Here is a 20,578-nt window from a genome sequence, read left to right on the forward strand (position 1 = left end):
GCAACAGCCTTATGAAAACAAATGGATTGTTTTTCTTCACTTCACAGTGTTATAAGAGTCCTCTCCCAACAAGAGAGGTCAAGGAAAGAGGACAGCGAGGATAAAAAGCTTGAATTGATGGTTACATCTGTTCACAAAATCCCATTTGCAGATGGTAAAAAGCTCCATTTCTGCATCAGCACTCCCAGCCATCAACCAATCCCATAAAAGCAAACCAAAACAAACCCAGGTCACTCACAGACCACACTAGAGGTTATTTTCTGAAGCACCCCACATCTGTGTTCCCACCACTCACCTGCCACGGGGCAGGAACGGTTGATAATCCCACACCAGTCAAATGTATCCTAACAAATCCACCATCTACACCAGCAGCTATATTCAGTGTATGACATTAATATGTGATCTGAAGAATATAATCATGGTAATTTATTTTCAATTCTGCTATTTCCTTTTGGGGTCATTACATTCTGTAGTAAGCCAAAACACAAGAGTTTTCTAAGCAATATCAGATGTTTTTAAATAAAGGTAGATTTAAAAGAAGTGATTGTCCTTAGAAATATTTTACTTAACTCTTCTGTATTTTGCGAGTGATTAGCACATTAGATTGTGCAGAGAGTTAAAAAAACAGTGAATGAGTCGTCACACCACTCCCACAAGTCATGTAAATACTCTCACATGTGAAAGCTGAGAGGGAGCAGGTGACCTCTCAGAGATCAGGTAGCAGCATCTGTTGCAGTGTCAGACAGAGGATCTATGTCTGGGCTCTAAGCCCAGACTCCCTCCTTTCAGGACAGCCACCCAACCTGCTGGGTGGAACCTGCTCCCAGATCAGTATCATGACTTGTACTCCTCAAGGACCTGCACAACTCACAGCATTTTTATTTCTGGCTGTTGCACCACAGCACAGCTCCAGGAAGAACAGTCTCTTGTGCAAGTATACCCACTGATATTAACTTCCTACTCAGCAGTGCCAAGCTGGTATCCACAGCAGGCAGAGACTCCACTGCAATATGCTTGGCTGGACAGATACTTCTGTTAACAGTGGCAAGGGCTTGGTGTCACCTGCAGCACAGCATGCAGGAAATATAACCCTTATTATCTGATTGGTAATAAATGATGATAAAGCAGACATGAGAACACTTTCCAAACATCCACAGAGAGGGAGAGGAAGTTTTATAGCCTCCTTCAGAGATTAAAACCATGCAGAAGTGGAGCTACACCCTTCTCCAGATAGGAATTACTCCCACCTAGGTCAACACAATAAGAGTCAGGAACCTGATACTTTGGTAAGCTGGGTATTTCCTTAAGAAAAAATAAATACAAATGAGAAAACCCTCTGTGAATATAAAAGAGGAAAGACAACGACATATAACATGTTGGTTGTGCTTGTTCTCATTGTCAGGACAGAGAGGAACCATAAATCTTTGTATTAATCAACACTGACTGCTCTATAGTCCTTTTATATTGTACCCAATGTGGACAGCCACGTTTTAACAGGCTTCTGCCTTCAGATTTCACAGCAGAGAAAACAGTGAAATCAGTCATTCAGGTGAAAACCTAGTACTAGTCTAAAAACAATTCAATTTCTTGGATTAGCACAACAGAAACATGGAACAGTCATCCTCCAGGCTCCATAGATTACTCTTTCCTAGCCTCCAAACCCCTCAGTTACATATATTGTGGAATCATAGAATGGCCTGGGTTGGAAGGGACCTAAAAGATCATCTAGTTCCAATCCCTGTGCCCCCAATCAGGTTGTTCAGAGCTCCATCCAACCTGGTCCTGAACACTTCCAGGGATGAGCTTTTTTTTTTCCAGATTGATCAAGATGTAATAATGTCTGTGGCTAAGAGCACCAAAATAAAACACTGTATGTTCCAACCCTGTTATCTTTCAATTTTGACCAACTAGGCACACCTTCACCTCCCACTTCTAGGGACCAGTGTCTTCAGACTTAGCAACACAAGTGAAGAAAAGGTGGATACAGAGAGTCAAGATTTGCTGTGGAGGAGCCTTGGAACCTGCCCCCCACTCTGCTGCAGGGACAGAAGACCACAGAGTGTCTCTATGGAACTTGGTCTCAGATGCCTGGTTAAAAAGGTGTTCAGGCAAAGGCAATTCTTCCCCTAGCAGTTCCACTCTGCACAAAAATCTGGGCTGATGACACTACAGGCTCCTGGGAAACACTCTTCTGGTGAAAGAAGAGTAATCAGTAACCAAGTGGTTTTTTGGGTTAACAGTCTATGTCAGACAGTGTGCATGGGAGAAATGTTTGCTCTATGGTTATAATACCTGAATTCCTTGCTGTGCATTTCAGAGAAGAGCAGAAAGAAAAAGCAAAAGCATTGAACCATAAAATCTTTCCCTGGCTTTCATGATCCAGCTTAAAATAGAACCAGAGAGGAAAATCAAGCTATGTGGGCATGCATGTTAGCATGAAGACTTCAGGGCAAATTTAAGCTCTATTAAAACACAAAGAAGCAAGAGCCCTCCTGAGAGAATGTTGGTGGGCACAAGAGTATGTATTTATAAATGCAAAGAAATTAATTTCAGCTCCACTCAAGCTCAGGACTCAGGTTAATTCTCCATCCCACCTCAGCATGGGATGTGAGTGACAGGCTCCAGCCTGCAGAAGGGAGGAGAACACTGTGGGAGAAGCTGGTAAAGGATGGATGCAAAGCCAATTGAGGTTAAAGACTGTGTTATCCCAGTTTTATGAAACCCAGAGAAGGAAGCTATGACTGTGGTTTGAATACACAAGATACTGTACCTGCTTTCTAAAGCATGTTCAAGTGTGCAGCATAAGGGTGGCAATATTTGTGGTAAAGATTATTAAAGTCTGAAAAGTTCAACATTAAAATAGAATTATTATTTTTCCTTCAGGGGTGATGTACTTAGCAAAAAGCACACCAATAAAATAATGTGGCATTCAGCATGACAAAAGCTATTCTCACAGGATCATTCTTAGTATAATGCAAATGTGTACCCTCTCCAAAAAAACACCCTAGCAAAATATTCCTAACTCACACCTGAAGCTGCAGAATTTATAGATTTGTGGAGTTTTGAAGACATGGAGCAATTTGATGCATAATCTGTTGGCTTCTGGTTTAGCATACTAGACTATTTAAAAGCTCCATTCATTTTCTTCTTCTAATCCTCCTTGATTTTTTTTTTCAAAGAATGGATGCAAAAGAGGTTTCTTTTTTCTGAAGTCATCAAGCACTCAAGATTTATAATTCTGTCTGGTTTACATGAAAAGATTCCAGGGATTAAAATTAGTTTATGCATCCATTATACATACACACACACATATATGTTTGTATAAATCCATTATACTAAGCAGCTTGCTAAATCTTCACACAGGAACAAAAATAATCCATTTTGAAACTGCTTTGGCAATTTTCAGCTTGGGTCTAAGTCATCAAGAAATGTCCCTGCATGATATCCAAAGTTAAATTTAAGCAAATACAACCATTAAAAAATCATGGTCAGGAAACAACAATAAAAAAAACCCAATTAAAACTTCCATCCACGAAGAAATACTCTTTCACTGAAAATAAGCAGATTGGTAAATACAAATAGTTGCTGGAGCACTTAAAAGTAAAGGATGCTGTTCAATCAAAAGGCTGAACCCTGCACTATCTTCCAAAAAGATAATGCCTGGAAAAAACATAAGGAGAGCTGCTGAGAATTACATCTTAGAAGTACACTTTGCACTTTAAGATAATAATAAAGTTCAGTTTTGAAGATTACATGTCCTTCACACCAGGTACCTAAGAATTAAAACAACAGGCAAAGGAAGATGTCAGTAATTTTTAAGGCAGATTAACACCCTGTCAAGGATGGTTCTTCTCTGGGCTCATGACTGCTCCTAGGGGCTTTCCCCAAAGCCATGGGAGCAGCCTGGCCACTGAATGCAGTTATCACACATGTGCTCCAATTTCTAATTTAGAAATTACATCTTTCTGGTTTTCTGTGAACTGATTAATCATTTTATGCTTTTTTATTTACATGTCCTTTCCAAACAAGCTCCCCCACAGGTCTTTAATCACAGACCTCTCCTTGGCTGTGCTGCAGAGTTACCAAGGTTTCTCATTTCACAGAGACACAAAAACTGGACTTTTTCTCAGGATTAGTTCAATCACACAGGAGTTAGCAGTAAGCACTTTATCCTGCAGCATTTAGTGACAGCTCTCTCTGTCCACAGCTGCACAGCCAACAAAGAAATGGATGTGACCTTTTTAACTTCACAAACAGCAGCAGTACTCAGCACAGCAGTGCCTGCACAGAGACACTGCTACTCAGACTGTGAGGAAAAGAGGATTTCTGGCTTGGGGCTCAAGGCTTCTGCAGGGGTGTTCAAAATTCAGAGGTGGGAGATTACAGTCTGCTGACAACTGAAAACTGTAATTGAAGGTGGAAACTGAACCACTGCTGAGCTTGGATAGAAGGCAGGACTAAAATTTGGAAAAAATCAAGAGGATGAGATCCATTTTTATTCCAGCAGTGGGATTAAAGGAACAAATGAAGCAGGAAAAAAAATGGATGTGGAGTTTAGTGGCAGCAGAAAGGAGAACTCAACAATGAGTAATAACAACAGAAACACATTGTGAAAGCAGCACAGGAATTAGAATTAGGAAAGGAAAAACAGGTTTATTATGTATTTTAAAACATCTATATTAGTAAGAATATTAATTCAGTAATCAAGGCAAACCAACAGAGACCATTACAACCAATGAAGTGCTGTGCCACAATCAAATACATTTATACCCAAAGTACAAAATAAAACTTTATCAGCAATAGGACACCCTTTTTATGACTCTTAAAGTACACAGAATCTTTTTTTTTTTTTTCCCAGATGAACAAGATACTCGGGAAGCAGAAAAACTTTCAGGTCAAAAGTTGTGGGGGAACCGGTTCCAAAGAAAATATCATATGCTTTTGCAATACTGATGAACACAGATAAAGGCTACAAAACTATTTATTGCAAAGGAAGGAAAGGAAAATGTGCAGAAATCATCATTCCCAAAAATCCATAAAGAGCAAACAGGACAGAGAGCCAAGAAGAGAGACCTGCTTTTGATTTGAGGCAAAACTAGGAGCTAAAAAAATATTCATTTCATCACATCTCTAAAATAATCAGTTGGGGTGGGTTTGGACAAGTTAGTTATGATATTTCAGTACTGAAGGATTACTCATAGCTTCAAATGGAATAAAAAAATCTGGTTATAAGATCATGTCATTACTTGTCATCGTAGATTGGCAGATATAAGCAAAATTCTTCAGAATGGGCCACCAACCTGGAGTTCTTCTTACACTGTATAAATCTGACCCACACTGTTGTGAGATTACACTCAAAAATGGTAAAACCTTCATAACTCATAGGATAAAAATGCCACTTCTTACTTAACAAGGCAGTTTTGATTTTGACTCACAATGTGGAATTTTTGTGGCCTAGGCAGGCACACTGCAGCAAGCTGTGGCTGTGCAACCCACAGAGTCCCCACACATGGGACAAGTGTGAAAAAATGCAAACAAATGCACTGAGCAATCCTCAAAGGTCACCATTCCCCCCACTTGAATACTTCCAAAATGGTATCTCGGTTTCTCCCATTGCTGATTATTTCACACTCCTGGGATTCAACAAGCTCTACAGTTTCCTCCAGACAAGAAGATATTTAATACCAGCAAAAGACAAGACCATTTTCCACTGATCAAAAAGGAAAGAAGCAGAAAACAGACTGACTTCTTCTGGAGAGGCAAACAGGACAATTGCTTTAGATACTCCCCAGAAATTAACTTCTTTTAATGAAAAAAGTCTCACTACAGTGAGACAACAAAATATCCCTTGTACTTAGCAGCAGGATATTCTTGGTTAAATTTAGGCAGTGGAAAAGAGGTAAAGCTCACAGGAGTTGCTTTCTGAGGAAAGACATGACATAAATCACACCTGACCTTTTTATTTTGTAGATGTAGGATTTAAAGAAAATATTAACGTATTATTTTAAAATGCAGTGATTCCTCTAATGAGCCACTTCTATAAAATAAGTTTAAAACATCCAAGCCTGCAAAGAGCTGCTGTAACATCCACGAAGAAGTGCAGCACAGCAGCTGTAGCTGTGTCCTGTTTCCAGCCTCCAAACAGGAAGCCAGTGCCCTTACCTGATGGGAAAAGCAGCCAGTCCCTGCGATTTTAATCAACCTAAAGCAACATTCTCCTTCTTTTCCACTTTCCTGGGATGCTTCCTGGCCCATTCAGGACAGCAGTGTGGAGGAGAAGCTTTTTAACAGCAGCATTACCCTTATTTTCCACCTCACAGCCTGCAGCTTGCCCTGTTGGTGTATTTACTTTTGGCCCAGGTGTGACAGGCTTGTGTGAAACAGGAAAACCCCGCCTCTGCCAAGGGTGGTTTGTGACTGCCAGCCTCTCATCTGGCCCCATTTTTCAGCACACCTTAAAAACCTTCTCACTGTTTTGAGAGGAGCAATAACAGAATGAGATGCACCAGCCATGTAAGAGATGTAATTATGCAAACTTACACAAACCTGGCAGCCCATCAGCCTCCCAACCACCACCAATTAGGATGTCACAATTAACAGAAAGCAATGCTTCTGGGGTCCCCCACATCTGCTGTTCTGGGAAAATGCCTCAACCCCAAGAGGCTGTTGAAACAGTTTTGTGTTTCTTCCCCTTTCCATAAGGAGAATGAAAATGCAAAGAAAGATTAAACGGAGGCCAAAGAGCAAATTCCACCTGTTCTGACACATGCAGCAGCTGAACTAATGCCCATGAATCTCTCAAGAGTAAGACACAACTCCCAGCCATTCTTTCTGCTCTTCCTCTTGTTGACTCTGCAAAAAAATGCATTTATTTTCCACAGCTCTTGCCTTACCAAGTGCATACCTGATTAGTTCAACATAATTTGAACTGAGCTCTTACCCCTGTATTTGCACTAAGTGAAAAAGCACAAGGCAAGTGGATCAAAGGTGAGGGCACTCTTTGTAGTTCCCTGCACTACAGTGGCAGCAAATGAGGGTTCCTCAGTTCATGTCTCATCCCACAGCCCATCTTTGAAGTATTTATTGTCCTTTTAACATGACAGATTTTATGTCTGTTGCCATCTCTCCATGCTCAAGCACAGCACATCCTGTAATTGCTGTTTTCAGCCCCACGCTACAGCAGTGCAGCCAATGCTGAACACTCACTGACCCCTCTCCAGGACACCAACTGCTCAGTACCAAGGACAACAAGTGCAGAGACCCACCCAACTCAAAGGATCAGCAGAGAACCAAATACACTCCTCAGACAAACAGAACAACAGTGAAGTAGTATTAAGAGTGTTTAAAATTTCCCAATGAGGATTTATTTGCTGAACTATATTTTTGAGGGAAATTTCAGGGCAAGAAATTTTTCTTAAGAAATATCTTGTACACACTTCTTCAGAGCATTTAGGGGAGTAAGATATAAGGGGCCCTCAGATATTCCATTTTTTCCTCATTCTGAGTCTCTGAAAATGTCCATCTTTCTCTTCAGTGGAATTTCTTCTCCTGTGCTATGAAAAAATGTGAAATTACTCATATGTAACACATATTCATGTCCCTGCTGTTACCTGCATGTAATTCCTTAGGGCACAAAAAAACCAATGCACATCTTATTTTTCATAACCCTATTTTATTAACTAGTGAGGAAAACTGCAGCTCAGCTACGAACAGGTAACAGCATGTAGGTACATTAGTCTCCACAAACCTACAACAAAAAAGCCTTGACTTCACTGAGCTTATTTCATGTTTTCCTCTTCAGGCAAGCAGAAAGGAGCTCTCATTGTACCTGACTAGGGAAAAACTCAGCTCTATTACAAGCTTGCCCAAAAGCACACACCTCTGCCTGGCACCTCCTGGCAGCCCCTGCTGGGCTGGATTCACTGCCTTAAAGGTTTACAGGTGCAGCCACCAGCAGTTGGCTGATAAAGAGCTTGTGCAAACACCCTTCTTGCAAGGTCTTCAGATCAAGCACCGTGCTATAAACCAGGAAGCAAAGTTTCCCCTGAAGCCTAAATGCTGAGAAATAGACCCAATGCAAGCCTGTTCCTGCCTGTGGCAGCAGCTCCACTGAAGTTACTGCCTCCCATGACACAGCAGAGATTGGCAGCTAATCAGTGTATTTCTGGTGTACTCCACAACCTGGCACACTGCAGCCCAAAGCCCACTTTGTCACGTTTTCTCTGGTTTTCTATTATTGTTTTTTACCATATTGCCTCCCCTCATTTGCTCAGCTGTCAGCACTGTGCTCTAAAACTTGTCTTCTCTCCCTCAAGCACCGATGCCTTTTGCAGGTTACAAGAGCAGCCCCTGTTTTTTCCTTTCTAAAATAAACATGGTCACATAGAGGAAATTGTTTTAAAAAATTCAAACTATTTAAGAGTGAACAAGCCCATTGTTTGCAGAGGAGATTTCAGGGCAGCAGCAAGCTACTGTGACTGTGCTAGAGAGCATCCACAAAAGTGCTGTGGACCACAAGGGTTTGATGCTGGAGTGTGCTGGGACAGGGAGAGGGGACAGAGCATTCCCATTGTTTAAATGTAAACAATAATAATAATAATAGGGGTTTGTAACCGAGAGGAGGAAGCAACTAATGTGGAAAACAGTTGTTATTACTCTGTTTATGACTCCTTGTTCCCAAAAAATGTGCTAGGTTACTTTGTAATGCTGAAGGGGATAAACTGAGGTGACCTGAAACTGGGCAAATGGCTGAAACCCCATCTGATAAGATGGGCTTGGGAATACCTTTTCTCTTTTTCACACTGGAAGCATGCCATAGTGGAAACACTGGGTGGAGGATCCACAGCTCCTGTGACTGTCAAACTTTTATCCTCAAACCCCCAGACAGACTCCAGACAAATTGTGGCTGTTTAGGGACTAAACACTGCCAAATGGTGGCTTAGGCACCTATAGGGGGAAAGCTGTTACCTGAGTCCAAGCACATGATCCCCAAAACAATCTCCTGACACCTCAAAACCTAAAGTTCATCACAGATTTTTCCAACACACTCAAGTTCTCTGCATACAGTCTGATCTGTATTTAGACAACTAAATATAGAAAAGAAATTTCAAGGGCTGGCCAACCCCCCCCCAAGTCCTTCTTTTGGCAAAGGCAAAGAAACAGGCTTTACTGGGAGCCACTTAGTTCTTATGTTTTCAGGCTTTAATATCAAAGATATCAGCAAACCTTCTTTAATGCTTTCAGTGAATGTAGCAGCAGAGATTGGTTTTGTGCTGGAGGTGCACATTACTCATACTTGGGAGCATGATAACCAGCTCAGAACAGTCCAAAACTTGGAATCTTGAAATTATTTTTTTTTCCAAATAATTAAGCCCTAAAATAACTCTCTAAAGGCAAATGACAACATCTGCAAAAATTATTATCACAACTTACCTTGCAGACAAAGAACATAATTTTCAATAGCTGGAAGTCAGGGGGAAAAAAATCAGAGAAAGAATCAAGGTCAAATGCTATCAACCAAAAGGGGAAAAGTTTACACTGGAAGTAGTAGACACCACCTGCACTTGCACCTGGAGTCCTCAAACAGTCTTTGTAGCCATCATGGTAGATGACACAAATCTTACCTGTGCCCCACCTGCACAGTCAAGTTAAAATGTTTAAAGACACTACTAGAGATCTGGATGGTAGAAGATAGAGAGTTTGAAAGGAAACTTGAAGGAGAGCTGTGTTCTCTCCAGAAGGACATGTTTTGAGTTTCGGTTTCAAAAATGCAGCTATAACAAACAGTATCAGAAAGGTAAAGTTTCTCTGATATAAAAGGATAGAGGCAACATCTTGAATTCTTCATTTCACATATTACCTCTCTTTAAAAACAACTGACTTATTGATCCCTATCCACTTTCTCATATACACCTTTGGAACCCACCAAAGATGGTAAGAATTATGTGTTTGGCTAAAGCAGAGAAAATATTTATTTCTTGATCGTGATGTTTTAGAAATTAGAGAGTATTCTGTGCCACAGACTTGCTGCATGAAACAAGTTGCTTGTGTTTCATGAAAGAAGAAAAAAACAAAGGCTATATATATTGCATCTTTCCTTCAAATAAAAGCCTGAAAAGCAAGTAGGTCCTTCCCCAAAAGCCAAAATACAGACAAATGAGTTCTTCCATTAGCTCTCTGCCACAGGATCATATAAAGTATATGTCACATACTTCTAAAGTGATTTTTCAGAGAAATAAATCAAGAGAAGGAATCATTCAGAGAACTACTCATCCCTAACACAACTAAGCAACTATGTTAAGCTTGTCCATCTGAAACTCCTCAGAATATAGCCCTGTCCAGGCTTAGATTACTGTAGGTAGTTCACACATCACAAGAGCTGTTGTAATCAAAGACAACTCTAAGATAAATTTTCATGAGAATTGTGCTGGACACAATTTTTAAGATTGTACTCTTGACTAACTGCTCTCACCTGAAATTACAGCTTCACTCCCTCCCAAACCAGCTGCTATGGTTTGCTAGGTGGAGAAAATTCCATACTAAAAGACAACTACAAGCCATTCCCACTGAGCCCTTCAGGATCTTTGTCTAACTTGGTCCCTGGACTCACTTTTTGTGACCTCTATTTAAAAAAGCTCCAGACTTGACTAGAAACTTTCAAGTTACAAAGAAGGGTAAGACTGATAATAATTAGATGAGGCAGAGGTTTGCTAAATGCTGTAAACAGTGTAGCTGGAAAAATCTCACATTTTTTCCACCTGGGGGGTAAGAAGGGAAAAGGAGCAGCCCCTACAGAAAATTCCCAGGTCCTTCAGTTAGTTCTTTGGCCTCACTCCAAAAGGAAAGAATGAACTTACTCAAGAGCCTGGTCCTTCACCCTAAATTGTGTGCAAGGCAACAAACTCACAGACAGTGACACCAAAGAGTGCTGACAGATGCTAATGAAGAGTAAGTACATGTGGAAACCAGAGCTGTCAGCAGCACTTGGCCATTATTTTCAGAAAAAAACACCAACCAACAAGACTGCAGAGGGTTTCATGCCACACTCCAGTCCAAGTGCAAGAAACAAATAAAAACAAATGGACAAACTGCTGACTAAAATAAAATCTTTTTTGGGATGTTTTTTAGATCACTGAGCAAGAAATGAAACATAAAAGTTGCACTGATATCCGCTTCCTGCTTTGGAAGAAGATGTAACGGCTCCAAAATAAGATAAAATAAATAAGTAAATACAAGAGCTAGCTTTAGCCAGGAAGTGCTGGAAATCTTACAACAAACTTGGATACTTTGGGCTTAGGCTGCTTCAGCACAAGGCTGTGTGTGTTCAACCTTTTCAGGTAGGCTTAACCTCTAGGTTAATTTGAAGATAATGTGGGATTTTGTTAAACACTGTAAGCTTACACAGTAAGAGGAAGTAGTGCAAACTGTCCTACTAAGCCTGACTTCAGCAGAACTAAACAGATTGCAACAGCACATGAGCTTGGCAACTTCTTGGAAGAACAATGAAGAAGATAAAGGGAGTAAATAAAGCTACATCCTGGCTCCCAGACTGGCTCTGCCCAGAGAGTAAATATCCACTTGTTGACAATTCCCCGTGAGGAAGAGCAAAAGTATATGAAAAGTAAGTAATTTTTACTCTAAATTATTGAACAAAGTCTCTCAGATTACTGATCAAGGCAACTCTAAGTTCCTTCTTTCACTATTACGTTCTTTTTTTCATATATTCTTTAGTGGTCATGAAAGCAGGAAAAATATAAATTCCTGCAAGCTCACTGCCTATTATGGTATAATGTTGTATATAGCTACTCCCTCTAATCAAATGGGCTTTTCAAATAACACTAATGGTTAGGGAGACATTTTCCCCCCATTTCAAGAGTCAAAGGCACGGTTAGATTTTGTTTTCTGAGGATTCATTTTACATGTACTAAAGTAAGAGAACTATTTTTCACATTTTTTTCCTCCATTCACATGTGCAACCCTTAACATCACACAACAACAACAACCCTTAGTTTAGCTCTGGTCCCTGTAAGAAAACTCAAGGACAGCTTGAGTTTTAGCAAACAAAAATATCTTAGGGAAGAAGAGAGGCTGAAGAGGTCCAAGTGAGCAGGCTCATGGAGTTCAGTCAGTGTGACCTGTGGCAGAGGAGCCTAAAGGAACAGCCTGGCATTGCCCCAGTCCTGTGTGCCTGTCTCTTGCTCATCAGAGGGACTCCTAAAAGTCTTTGTATCCTTCGAACAATCATCATCCAGGAAACTAAAAGTGGTGGTCTCTGCAGCAGTATCCCAAAATGTATTCCTTATTATGCATACAGCTGGAGAAGTAATGTTCCTTCCTCTGAACTAAGGCACCAAAATTTTTGAAATAGTAACTTTTACAACAGCTCAATTCAGAATGTTTTAATTTTATTCAAATCACTTTTTTAACACAAAAAAATAGGATACAATAAGTAATTTCAGGAATCTTGAGTGGGACTAATCTCACAAATCTGCTGATGTCATGTTTTTTAGATATTTCTACTTTTTATCACAGCATGCATCTTAATGTATTGTAAAATACACTTCTCAAGTAATGCATTTCCTTCATTCTTACTTCTTAACATAGAGAATTCAGATTTTAAAATTTGAAAAAAAGAGGCTGAAAAAAGTGTTTTAAAAAAATGAAGCTAAGGTCCCTCAGATTTATAGGACAGATCAATACAAACACTTCAGTGAAGGAAGAAAAACATTTGCCAGTGTTGCTGAATTGGTATCTGAATAGTAATAACCTCTTTATCAGAAAACATATACTGAACACATCCCTATTAAATTCTATTATGATACTCTGAAAATTATTTCAGGGAAGAAACAATTCACTTTTGATGGACATCCTGCTTGGGACCTTTTCTTTCTTCACAGTATGTCAGTTGTGACTGGTTTTGCTGATGTGCTCACTTTTCACCAAGTAACTTGCCTGAGCCAAATAAAACAATTATGTACACCACAGTTATTAAATGATAATAAGTTTGAGGAATGCTACCTGAGGAAAAAAAAAAAAAGGTCTACAAAAACTTTATATGAAAATTTAAATCCTAAAATACCTGATGTTTTACTTCCTTTGGAAAAAGGGTTTTTAAGTACAAACCAAATACTGAAATTTACCACTCAGACTCTCCAATAATGTGTTTGCTATGAACAGTGTGCATTTTCAATGAGCTAGCAAAGTTTATATTAAGATTCTTGAAATACATGGGGTTTTTCTGGCATGTATAAAACATGTTTAAAATACTCCCAAGAGCACAGCCCCAAGCTACACACCTTACACACCCCTGACTTAGCAGACTACACAGGTCTGTTTACATTTACAAGATCTAGGAGTTATTATAAGTTAAGCCAACTTACCCTGTGCTACAAAGTCCAGCCATGAACACCATTCTGAGAAAAAATAATAACTCTTCATTTCTGCTACTGAAATTCCTCTCTGATTCATCATCAGAGAAGAAAGAGGACCACTTTTCCCTTCTCCTGCTCAGAACAAACTGCCCCAAGAAGGTAAGAGCTTTTGTGTTACCTGAACTTTGTTCCATAAATACAACAGGTGGCACAAGATGACTTTACAAATATATTTTCCCCCACTAATGCAATTGTTCTTGTAATTATCTCTTTAATTATAGTGTTCTCCCCTCGCCACCCCACCCTGAATATTTACAGACTGCTGATACACCCAGTGTCTGATATAGTATATACATGCATAAGCCCTTAGCATATTTTTGTTCATGCTAGGCTTTAACAAGGCAAACCAAAACTGTTTTTCATGCAGATATTCACAATGCTATCTGGAACTAGTCATATTGAACTGCTCACTCACAGGTACAGTTTATCACCTCTGCTATGGATTCACACCTAACTCTTTTCTTCACCTTTCTGATCAAGAAAGTGCAAGAGCATTTCAAGCAGGACAGGTCAAAGTCTCAAACTCAGAAACTCAAAATCTCAAATGAATCCATTTTAAACACCTTTATGTAGTCAGCAAATGAAGGTATGAATGCATCCAACAGTAAACACAGCCTCACACACCTGGACCTATTTAGTGTGGGGACTAACAATAATAAAGTTGTGGTGGCAGACTTTAACACTGACCAGAAATGTCAGGCAGGATTTAGCTGCACTGGAGCCTTCAGGTACTTAAATATTTCTGCTATTTTTGTGTGTTCAGTCTGACATTTCCTGCATCCACACATTTTGCTAGTCTGCCTGTAATCTAACTCCCTCTCCCCTTACAAGAATGCCCAAATATCCAACAGAAATACTCATACAGCTTCAGGAAAAGATGTACCACATCTGCATCCCCTTGGCTGACACACATGATGCACAAGTGCTTTTCCTCTAGACTCTTCTTCACTCTGTGTGTTGGATTATTCAGGTTATGGATTAACCAAACTCTGTCTGACCCATACAGAAACCTATTAGTATGAGATACTCCAGTATCCAGTGCTGCTCACTGGACCTTTTTACAGAACTTCTTGGGATTGGAAGGACCCTGTGACACAGAGTGTCCCCAGCCACCCATCCACCACACTGCTAGAACCACACAGCTTCAGTCATCCATCAGAAAACCAACCTGAATCCAGAGGGAAAAGATGCAGACTGCAGGATGCCTCCCAGGATACTCCCCATCCATAGCACACACAGCACAGACTGAAGACAGATGTCTCTGGCACCTCCACTTGCCAGACTCGTTCTACAGCTCTCTACAGCTCTGACCTACTGTTCCCATTTGCTCAGAGAAAATGAGAAGGGGGAGAATCTCAGAGCATGGTCTGTGAGCACTGTGCTGGGATGCTCATCTCAAAGGGCCACAGCACCTTGGAAAATCTCCCCTGCTGATGGGAGACAGGTGTCCCCAAAAAACACAGCTCAGAGCCTCAGCTTCCCAGGGCTGAAATCCTCCACAAACCCACAGCTGCTGTCCTACCTGCTTGCAGTCAGAGATGCAGAAGCACACAGAGCCAGGGATGGACTCAGAAAACACAGTGCTGTCTCACAGCACTCCCTGTACCAGCCTGGGCCCTGCCTGTCCAGGCAGGAGGGACCACATGGCACCTGGTCCTCCCAAATGTCTGCATTCCAAAGAGCAAGTGCCACCAGAGCCAGGCTCAGCCAGGGAGAGGGGATACAGGCAACACAGCCTGCCCTGAGTAAAAGACACCTGCAGAGAACAGCACAATGGAGATCAGGGCAAGGAGGACAGACCCAACTGCCAACAAGCTGTAAGTAAATAAAGTCTGCTTTGTTAAAATGAAAATAAAACAGAGATGGATTTGATGAAGTATGATGACTCTGGAAGCCAGCCCAGCTTCCCTTGTTAAAATAAATAAGGTAATGCAAAATCAATATATGAACTAGGACATTTATTGTTCAGTTAAAGGTTTCTAAATTCTATATTAAATATTTTAACATGCAGGGAAAGGATGAAGTGACAGCAAAGCAAACATGCTCTCAGCAATTTCCAGAGATGCTAATGAAGACAACAAAGCTTTGTGAGACTTGGGACAACAGGACAGAGCAGCTCAACTTTGTCACAAGGAGAAGAGATGTGCATACATCATGGGACTCATAGAATCACAAGCACATTTACTTTGGAAATACATTCTGCCAAAATTGTGATTTCACCCAGCACAGCTACAGGACAGAAATGTTCCCAGGCTGGAATAGCTCTCCCTTTCCACAATCTACAACTTTGATCCACTTTCTGTGTAACATTTGTCTGCAAGTGCCACTGAAAGCTGAGGTTTGCTACCAGGAAAACTCATTTCAGTCCAAAAGGCCATAAACCAGCTTGGACCAAAACAATGGAGTAATTCTTACTGCATGTACAAGGTTAACATTAAAACCTGTAATTGCTTTCCTACTGTCAACATAAAATGGGTAACAGGAAGGAAAGGAAACAGAATTTTTGCATACTTGAAGACTTCAAACAGAAAAGGCTGCCACATGATCAAAAAGAGTTTTGGAATAATAACAAAGATGGGTGGGAGACAGAACAGACAGCTTCCCACAGAAACATACTATTTTCTGACTATACACACACCTCTAAATAGTGAAATGAAGATGTAAGACATGATTGCATAGCATTACAAGATTTATATTAAGGATCTTGGTCTAAAGGAAATTAGGCAAAAATTAGGAATATTATCTGTTAAAATGTGTTCAGTATATTAAATTTTTTTCCAATATAGTCAATGCTTAACCTATACTTTTGATTAGCTCCAATCCATTAATGAATGGCTAGCAGGTGCTTGAAACTGTTATAAACATAAATATCATAAAATGTTTGGTGAAAGCAGTGGCTTTCATGGCTACACTATGGACTTGACTGCAGTGAGTGCTACCAAGTGATACTTGAATCCTATGTGAAAGTAAGACTGAAATGTGATGAGACCTTGCTTTATTTTGCTTTGCAAGAGAGCATTCCATGTGGTTAAAATACTACCAAATTTTTCCTGACTTTTCTTTACTGTTATTAACAGCAATTTACATCAAAACTTTTTCTACTCTCAGCTGAATAGAATTAATTGTTATATTTTGGTAATTTACTAGTAAGCACTCCTAAAAGTACCAAATCTTGGCCTCACAAATTCCCAGAACTGGTAAGTCAGGAATGGTGAAATCTTTTCATTTCAGAAGTTATTTAAAAAAAAACAAAAAACACAAAACTAAAAAAACTTTATCATTTTAATTCCAAACACCGTAGGTGACAAAAGACTCAGTGAGCATAATACAAATGAAGGTGTAAGATAAATCAAATCACCAGAGAGGCATTTTTCTCTTCATAATTTTTTTTCTAAGAGTAAATGTCAACATCAAAAAAGGAATACTGAAAGGCCTTGAAACTTAACAAGGGTAGCTTCATTTATGTTGATGTATATTTCCAAATTAATTTTAAAAGAAATTAAAAATTCCCTTTTTTAAAGATCATAATAGGTCCTTGTGTATTAAAAAAAAAAAAACAAGAAATTTTTAATTAACTACTGAAAAATCTACTTCAGCTTGTCTTGGCCAGTTAGGGTTAACTTATTTCAGAGAAAAAGAGAAACAAAATGTAGCTTTACTAAACAAATATTATGTAATTATCAGTCACACTAACACCTACTGTATGAAACAGATTTTGAGACTGAGTAAGTGGTGGCAAGTCCTAAATTTAGTACATTACAGATGTGATTGGAGGCTTCTTGATTTTTTGAGTACAGTTATAAATATTTTCTTCTGCATAAATAGGTATAATTTTCAGGAGAGGAATACTTAAGCAATGCTCTTCTAGAATATAAAAGGAGGGCTGATGTAGAGCTTTCAAATCTATGTTAGATACTGTAGATACTGCAAGAAAAAACAAAGTATAATGTTCTTCTCCAGCAGGTACTGGTGACAGAGAGAAGTTATTATCATGAGTAATACCTAACATTGATAAAGGTTTGTAGTTTTTAGCAGTAACAGTTGCTGGAACCCTATAGGAGTATACTTTCAGAAAAAGAAAAGTTGAAATACAAACACAAATCCTAGGCTGCTTACTGCTCATGTTTAACTCACATGCTGCTCCAGCTTAGCTGTAACATTCTGTACACACACACACACCACACTATAGGATCACATACACATTCACCTCACCAGAGCATATTTGATGTGGGTTATTTCTTGAGTGCCTTCTGCCATGAGAGGTTTGGAAGAATCTTTGTAGGATCCTGAAAGGACTTTCATGTCCTTCCCTTAAAAGGCGGCGTTGAGACATGGGTGAATCTTCACCAAGCTATTCAGCAAAGGAAATCAAAGATCTCCTCTTTAGAATAACTCTCTTCTAACACACTGAAAAATACTCTGATTTGTTTTTAAATGTCAACAGAGTGTGACATTTCTTTGTTAAATTCAGATGATACCAAAAATGATGAAAAAGGACGGAGTTAAAGTCCGGGAAGAGGGTGCAGTGCAGTTATTTGTATTGTATATGCTTTTCTTCAGGAGCCAGTATCTAGTTCCACTGGAAAGGAAAAAGAAAGATTGGCTGCACTTAATGGACTGTAAATATTAAGATGCTCTCTGCATGAAGCTGGAGCACCCTCTCAGTTCCTAGCATGCTGCACCCAGCAGACAGGACATCTTGCCACAGCTTCAGTCTCCTTTCACTGTGATCAGCACAAGAAAAGAAGCCACAGCTCCTCACACAAGCAGGGCAGACTAGCAAGTGACATTTTAAGACAATACAATAAAGTGCAAAACTCTCTGTTTTTTTTAGTGTTTTATCCAAAATAAATATATCCAAGCTAACAGCCGTGTGCTGCTTAGGATGAAGGGAAGTCCCCACAGAACACCCAGGTTGTCAATGCACTCCAGCTGCACAGGGAGATCCAGCAGCAGTGCTCATCCCAATAGCAGGTACAATCAACCACTCCTTCTTCACATCCTTCTCCTTAACGTGAGGGATGCTCAGCTGTTGCTGTTGCAAGGTTTCTCCTGAAGAAAGGCAAGCTGAACGTCTCTTCTAACTTTAGTCTTGCTTGTAAGTTCACAGCTCAGCACTCCAAGGACAGAAATCTCACACTGACACTTGCTGCATTTCCTATTTTGTCTCAAGCACCTGGCATCCTCCAGGGACAAGTGCTATGCTCTTGCCAGAAGATTAAAAGAAAATTCCATTGTGGATACAATGCTGCCAATTGGAAACTCCTCTTCAGTTCATTTGCCCAAAGTTAGGCTCCCATCACCAACACAACTCCTCTTCCTCCCCCTGTATCTGCACGGAGGACTGAGCCCTTCAAAGGCAGAGCAGTTTCCAGAACATGTGAGCAGAGAGGTCTTACGAGAAAAACCTGGGTCTTCCTGGGAGTTAACAAACAGCTAATAGGAAGGAAGGGAGGGGAAATGAATCCCAGGCTTTCTTAAAACATATCAGGAAACCCTACACTGTCTGCTCCCCCTGTCTCTCTCAGTGCAGGAGAGGAAATTGATAATGCTGCTTTACTTGGCAGTCAAAATTTTCCTCTCAATTCAGTTTAACTATGTCCTGTATGGCCTCAGGTCTTCCACGACCCAAAAATATACCATTATGCACATCACTCTAAAGAAGTGTTTTCAAATATGATGTATCATCTATTACTCTGAAAGCAAATTCAAAGAGACAATCTTTAATTAATCACACTGAAGTAAATATTAAATACCTTATTACTAAGTATTAATTTGCATACACTGTGTTAACAGAGGAGAATTGTTCCAGTCCTAGCTGGAAGAGGTTCAACTTTTGACATGAAATCATGGACAAATGTGACAATCTTTAAATATGACAACCGAGAAAAATATTTTTGAAAAAATTAGGAATGGATGAGTTTCATGCAAGTATCACTTATTTTGCAAATTCATTATATGAAGCAGATGGACTACTGCATACTGCAGCTGTGCTATATATCAAAGACTTTTCAAGCTTATTTGAGTACCCAGAAATTCACAGGAAGGAAGGACAGGAGCAGCCCAGAGGTGGAACACCACCACAGCACACACTGCCACTGTACTATACACTCAGGGATTGAACAAAAGAGGAACTGAGGGAAGACACTGCATCATATTAGGCAAAAACCTGCATTTTCTTGTGCTGCTTGTCACTGGGGGCACAAAGCAGCGGTTCTGGCCAGATAAAGGGCAACAGCAACACCTGCAGAGACAGCACTGCAACATGTTCCTTGCTGAGATTCCCAGTGGAGGCACCAAGTGTGGCCAGGAGATGTCTGTGGCCATTTGTCAGCCAGCAGGGCTTCCCTCCCACCTGGCAGGATAACTACTTGTTTGGGGCTTTTGGGCCACATCAGCCTCATGACCTGAGGACCTGTTCAGATAAATCAAGTGGGATGAAGATGAGATTACTCATCTTCTTTCAGCAGCCAAGCCTCACTAGAAAATGAGGCAGATAGGATAAGAGAAAATTGCCTCAGGCTGCACCAGGGAGGTTTAGATTGAATAGCAGAAAATATTTCTTCACAAAAATATTTGACAGGCTGCACAGGGAAGGTTTAGTCACCATCTCTGCAGGTATTTAAAAAGGTATATATGTGGTACTTAGGGACATGGTTTAGTCGTGGACCTGCCAGTGCTGGCTTAGCAGTTGGACTTGATGATCTTAAAGGTCTTTTCCAACCTAAATGATTCTCTGATTCTATGAAAAGTGACTCTTTGTCCCAGTGGTGTTTTCAGCGTGTGATGACACCAGTGGTACATGGTGAAAACCTCAAAAATTTGTGTAGAGGATTATTACAAAAAAAAAGGATGTTCGTTCTCCTTTCTTCACATACCAAATGCATGCAGAAGATTGATGACTTAAACTGTAAAGTTGGTAAGTACACACAATCCTAGTGAAATCTAGCCATTAGCTACATCCCTGTCTGCAAACAAGCTTTTAATCTTCTTTCAAGCACTCGAATTTGTGCCTAGAAGCAAAGAAATTAATCACAACAATGGCTGTGGTAGTGCGCAATCAGAAGGAAACAGATGGTGTAATGCACTGTTTTCCAAACAGCAGCAGCTTCTATCTCCAGGAAAATTAACTGAATATTTTCCCTTGC

At 40.1% G+C, this 20,578-nt stretch overlaps 1 protein-coding gene across 11 annotated transcripts in view; it reads right to left on the bottom strand.

Moving 5' to 3' along the window:
* Positions 1–20,578, bottom strand: part of MCF2L (MCF.2 cell line derived transforming sequence like) — a 148,186-nt gene that overhangs the window by 76,426 nt on the left and 51,182 nt on the right. Inside the window, exon 1 of one of the 11 annotated variants that reach the window (XM_056500214.1) lies at positions 17,643–18,807. The exons of 7 other annotated variants lie outside the window; for them this stretch is intronic. In XM_056500214.1, coding sequence (XP_056356189.1) covers positions 17,643–17,763 — 121 coding nt within the window. In that variant the 5' untranslated portion in view covers positions 17,764–18,807. Of the gene's footprint in view, positions 1–6,162; positions 6,279–13,379; positions 13,514–17,642; positions 18,808–20,578 lie in introns of those variants that run through there. 3 more of the 11 variants (XM_056500710.1, XM_056500381.1, XM_056500626.1) reach the window with 3 other exon arrangements.

This window comes from Oenanthe melanoleuca, chromosome 1 (genome assembly GCF_029582105.1).
Source record: "Oenanthe melanoleuca isolate GR-GAL-2019-014 chromosome 1, OMel1.0, whole genome shotgun sequence".
Lineage (NCBI taxonomy): Eukaryota > Metazoa > Chordata > Aves > Passeriformes > Muscicapidae > Oenanthe > Oenanthe melanoleuca.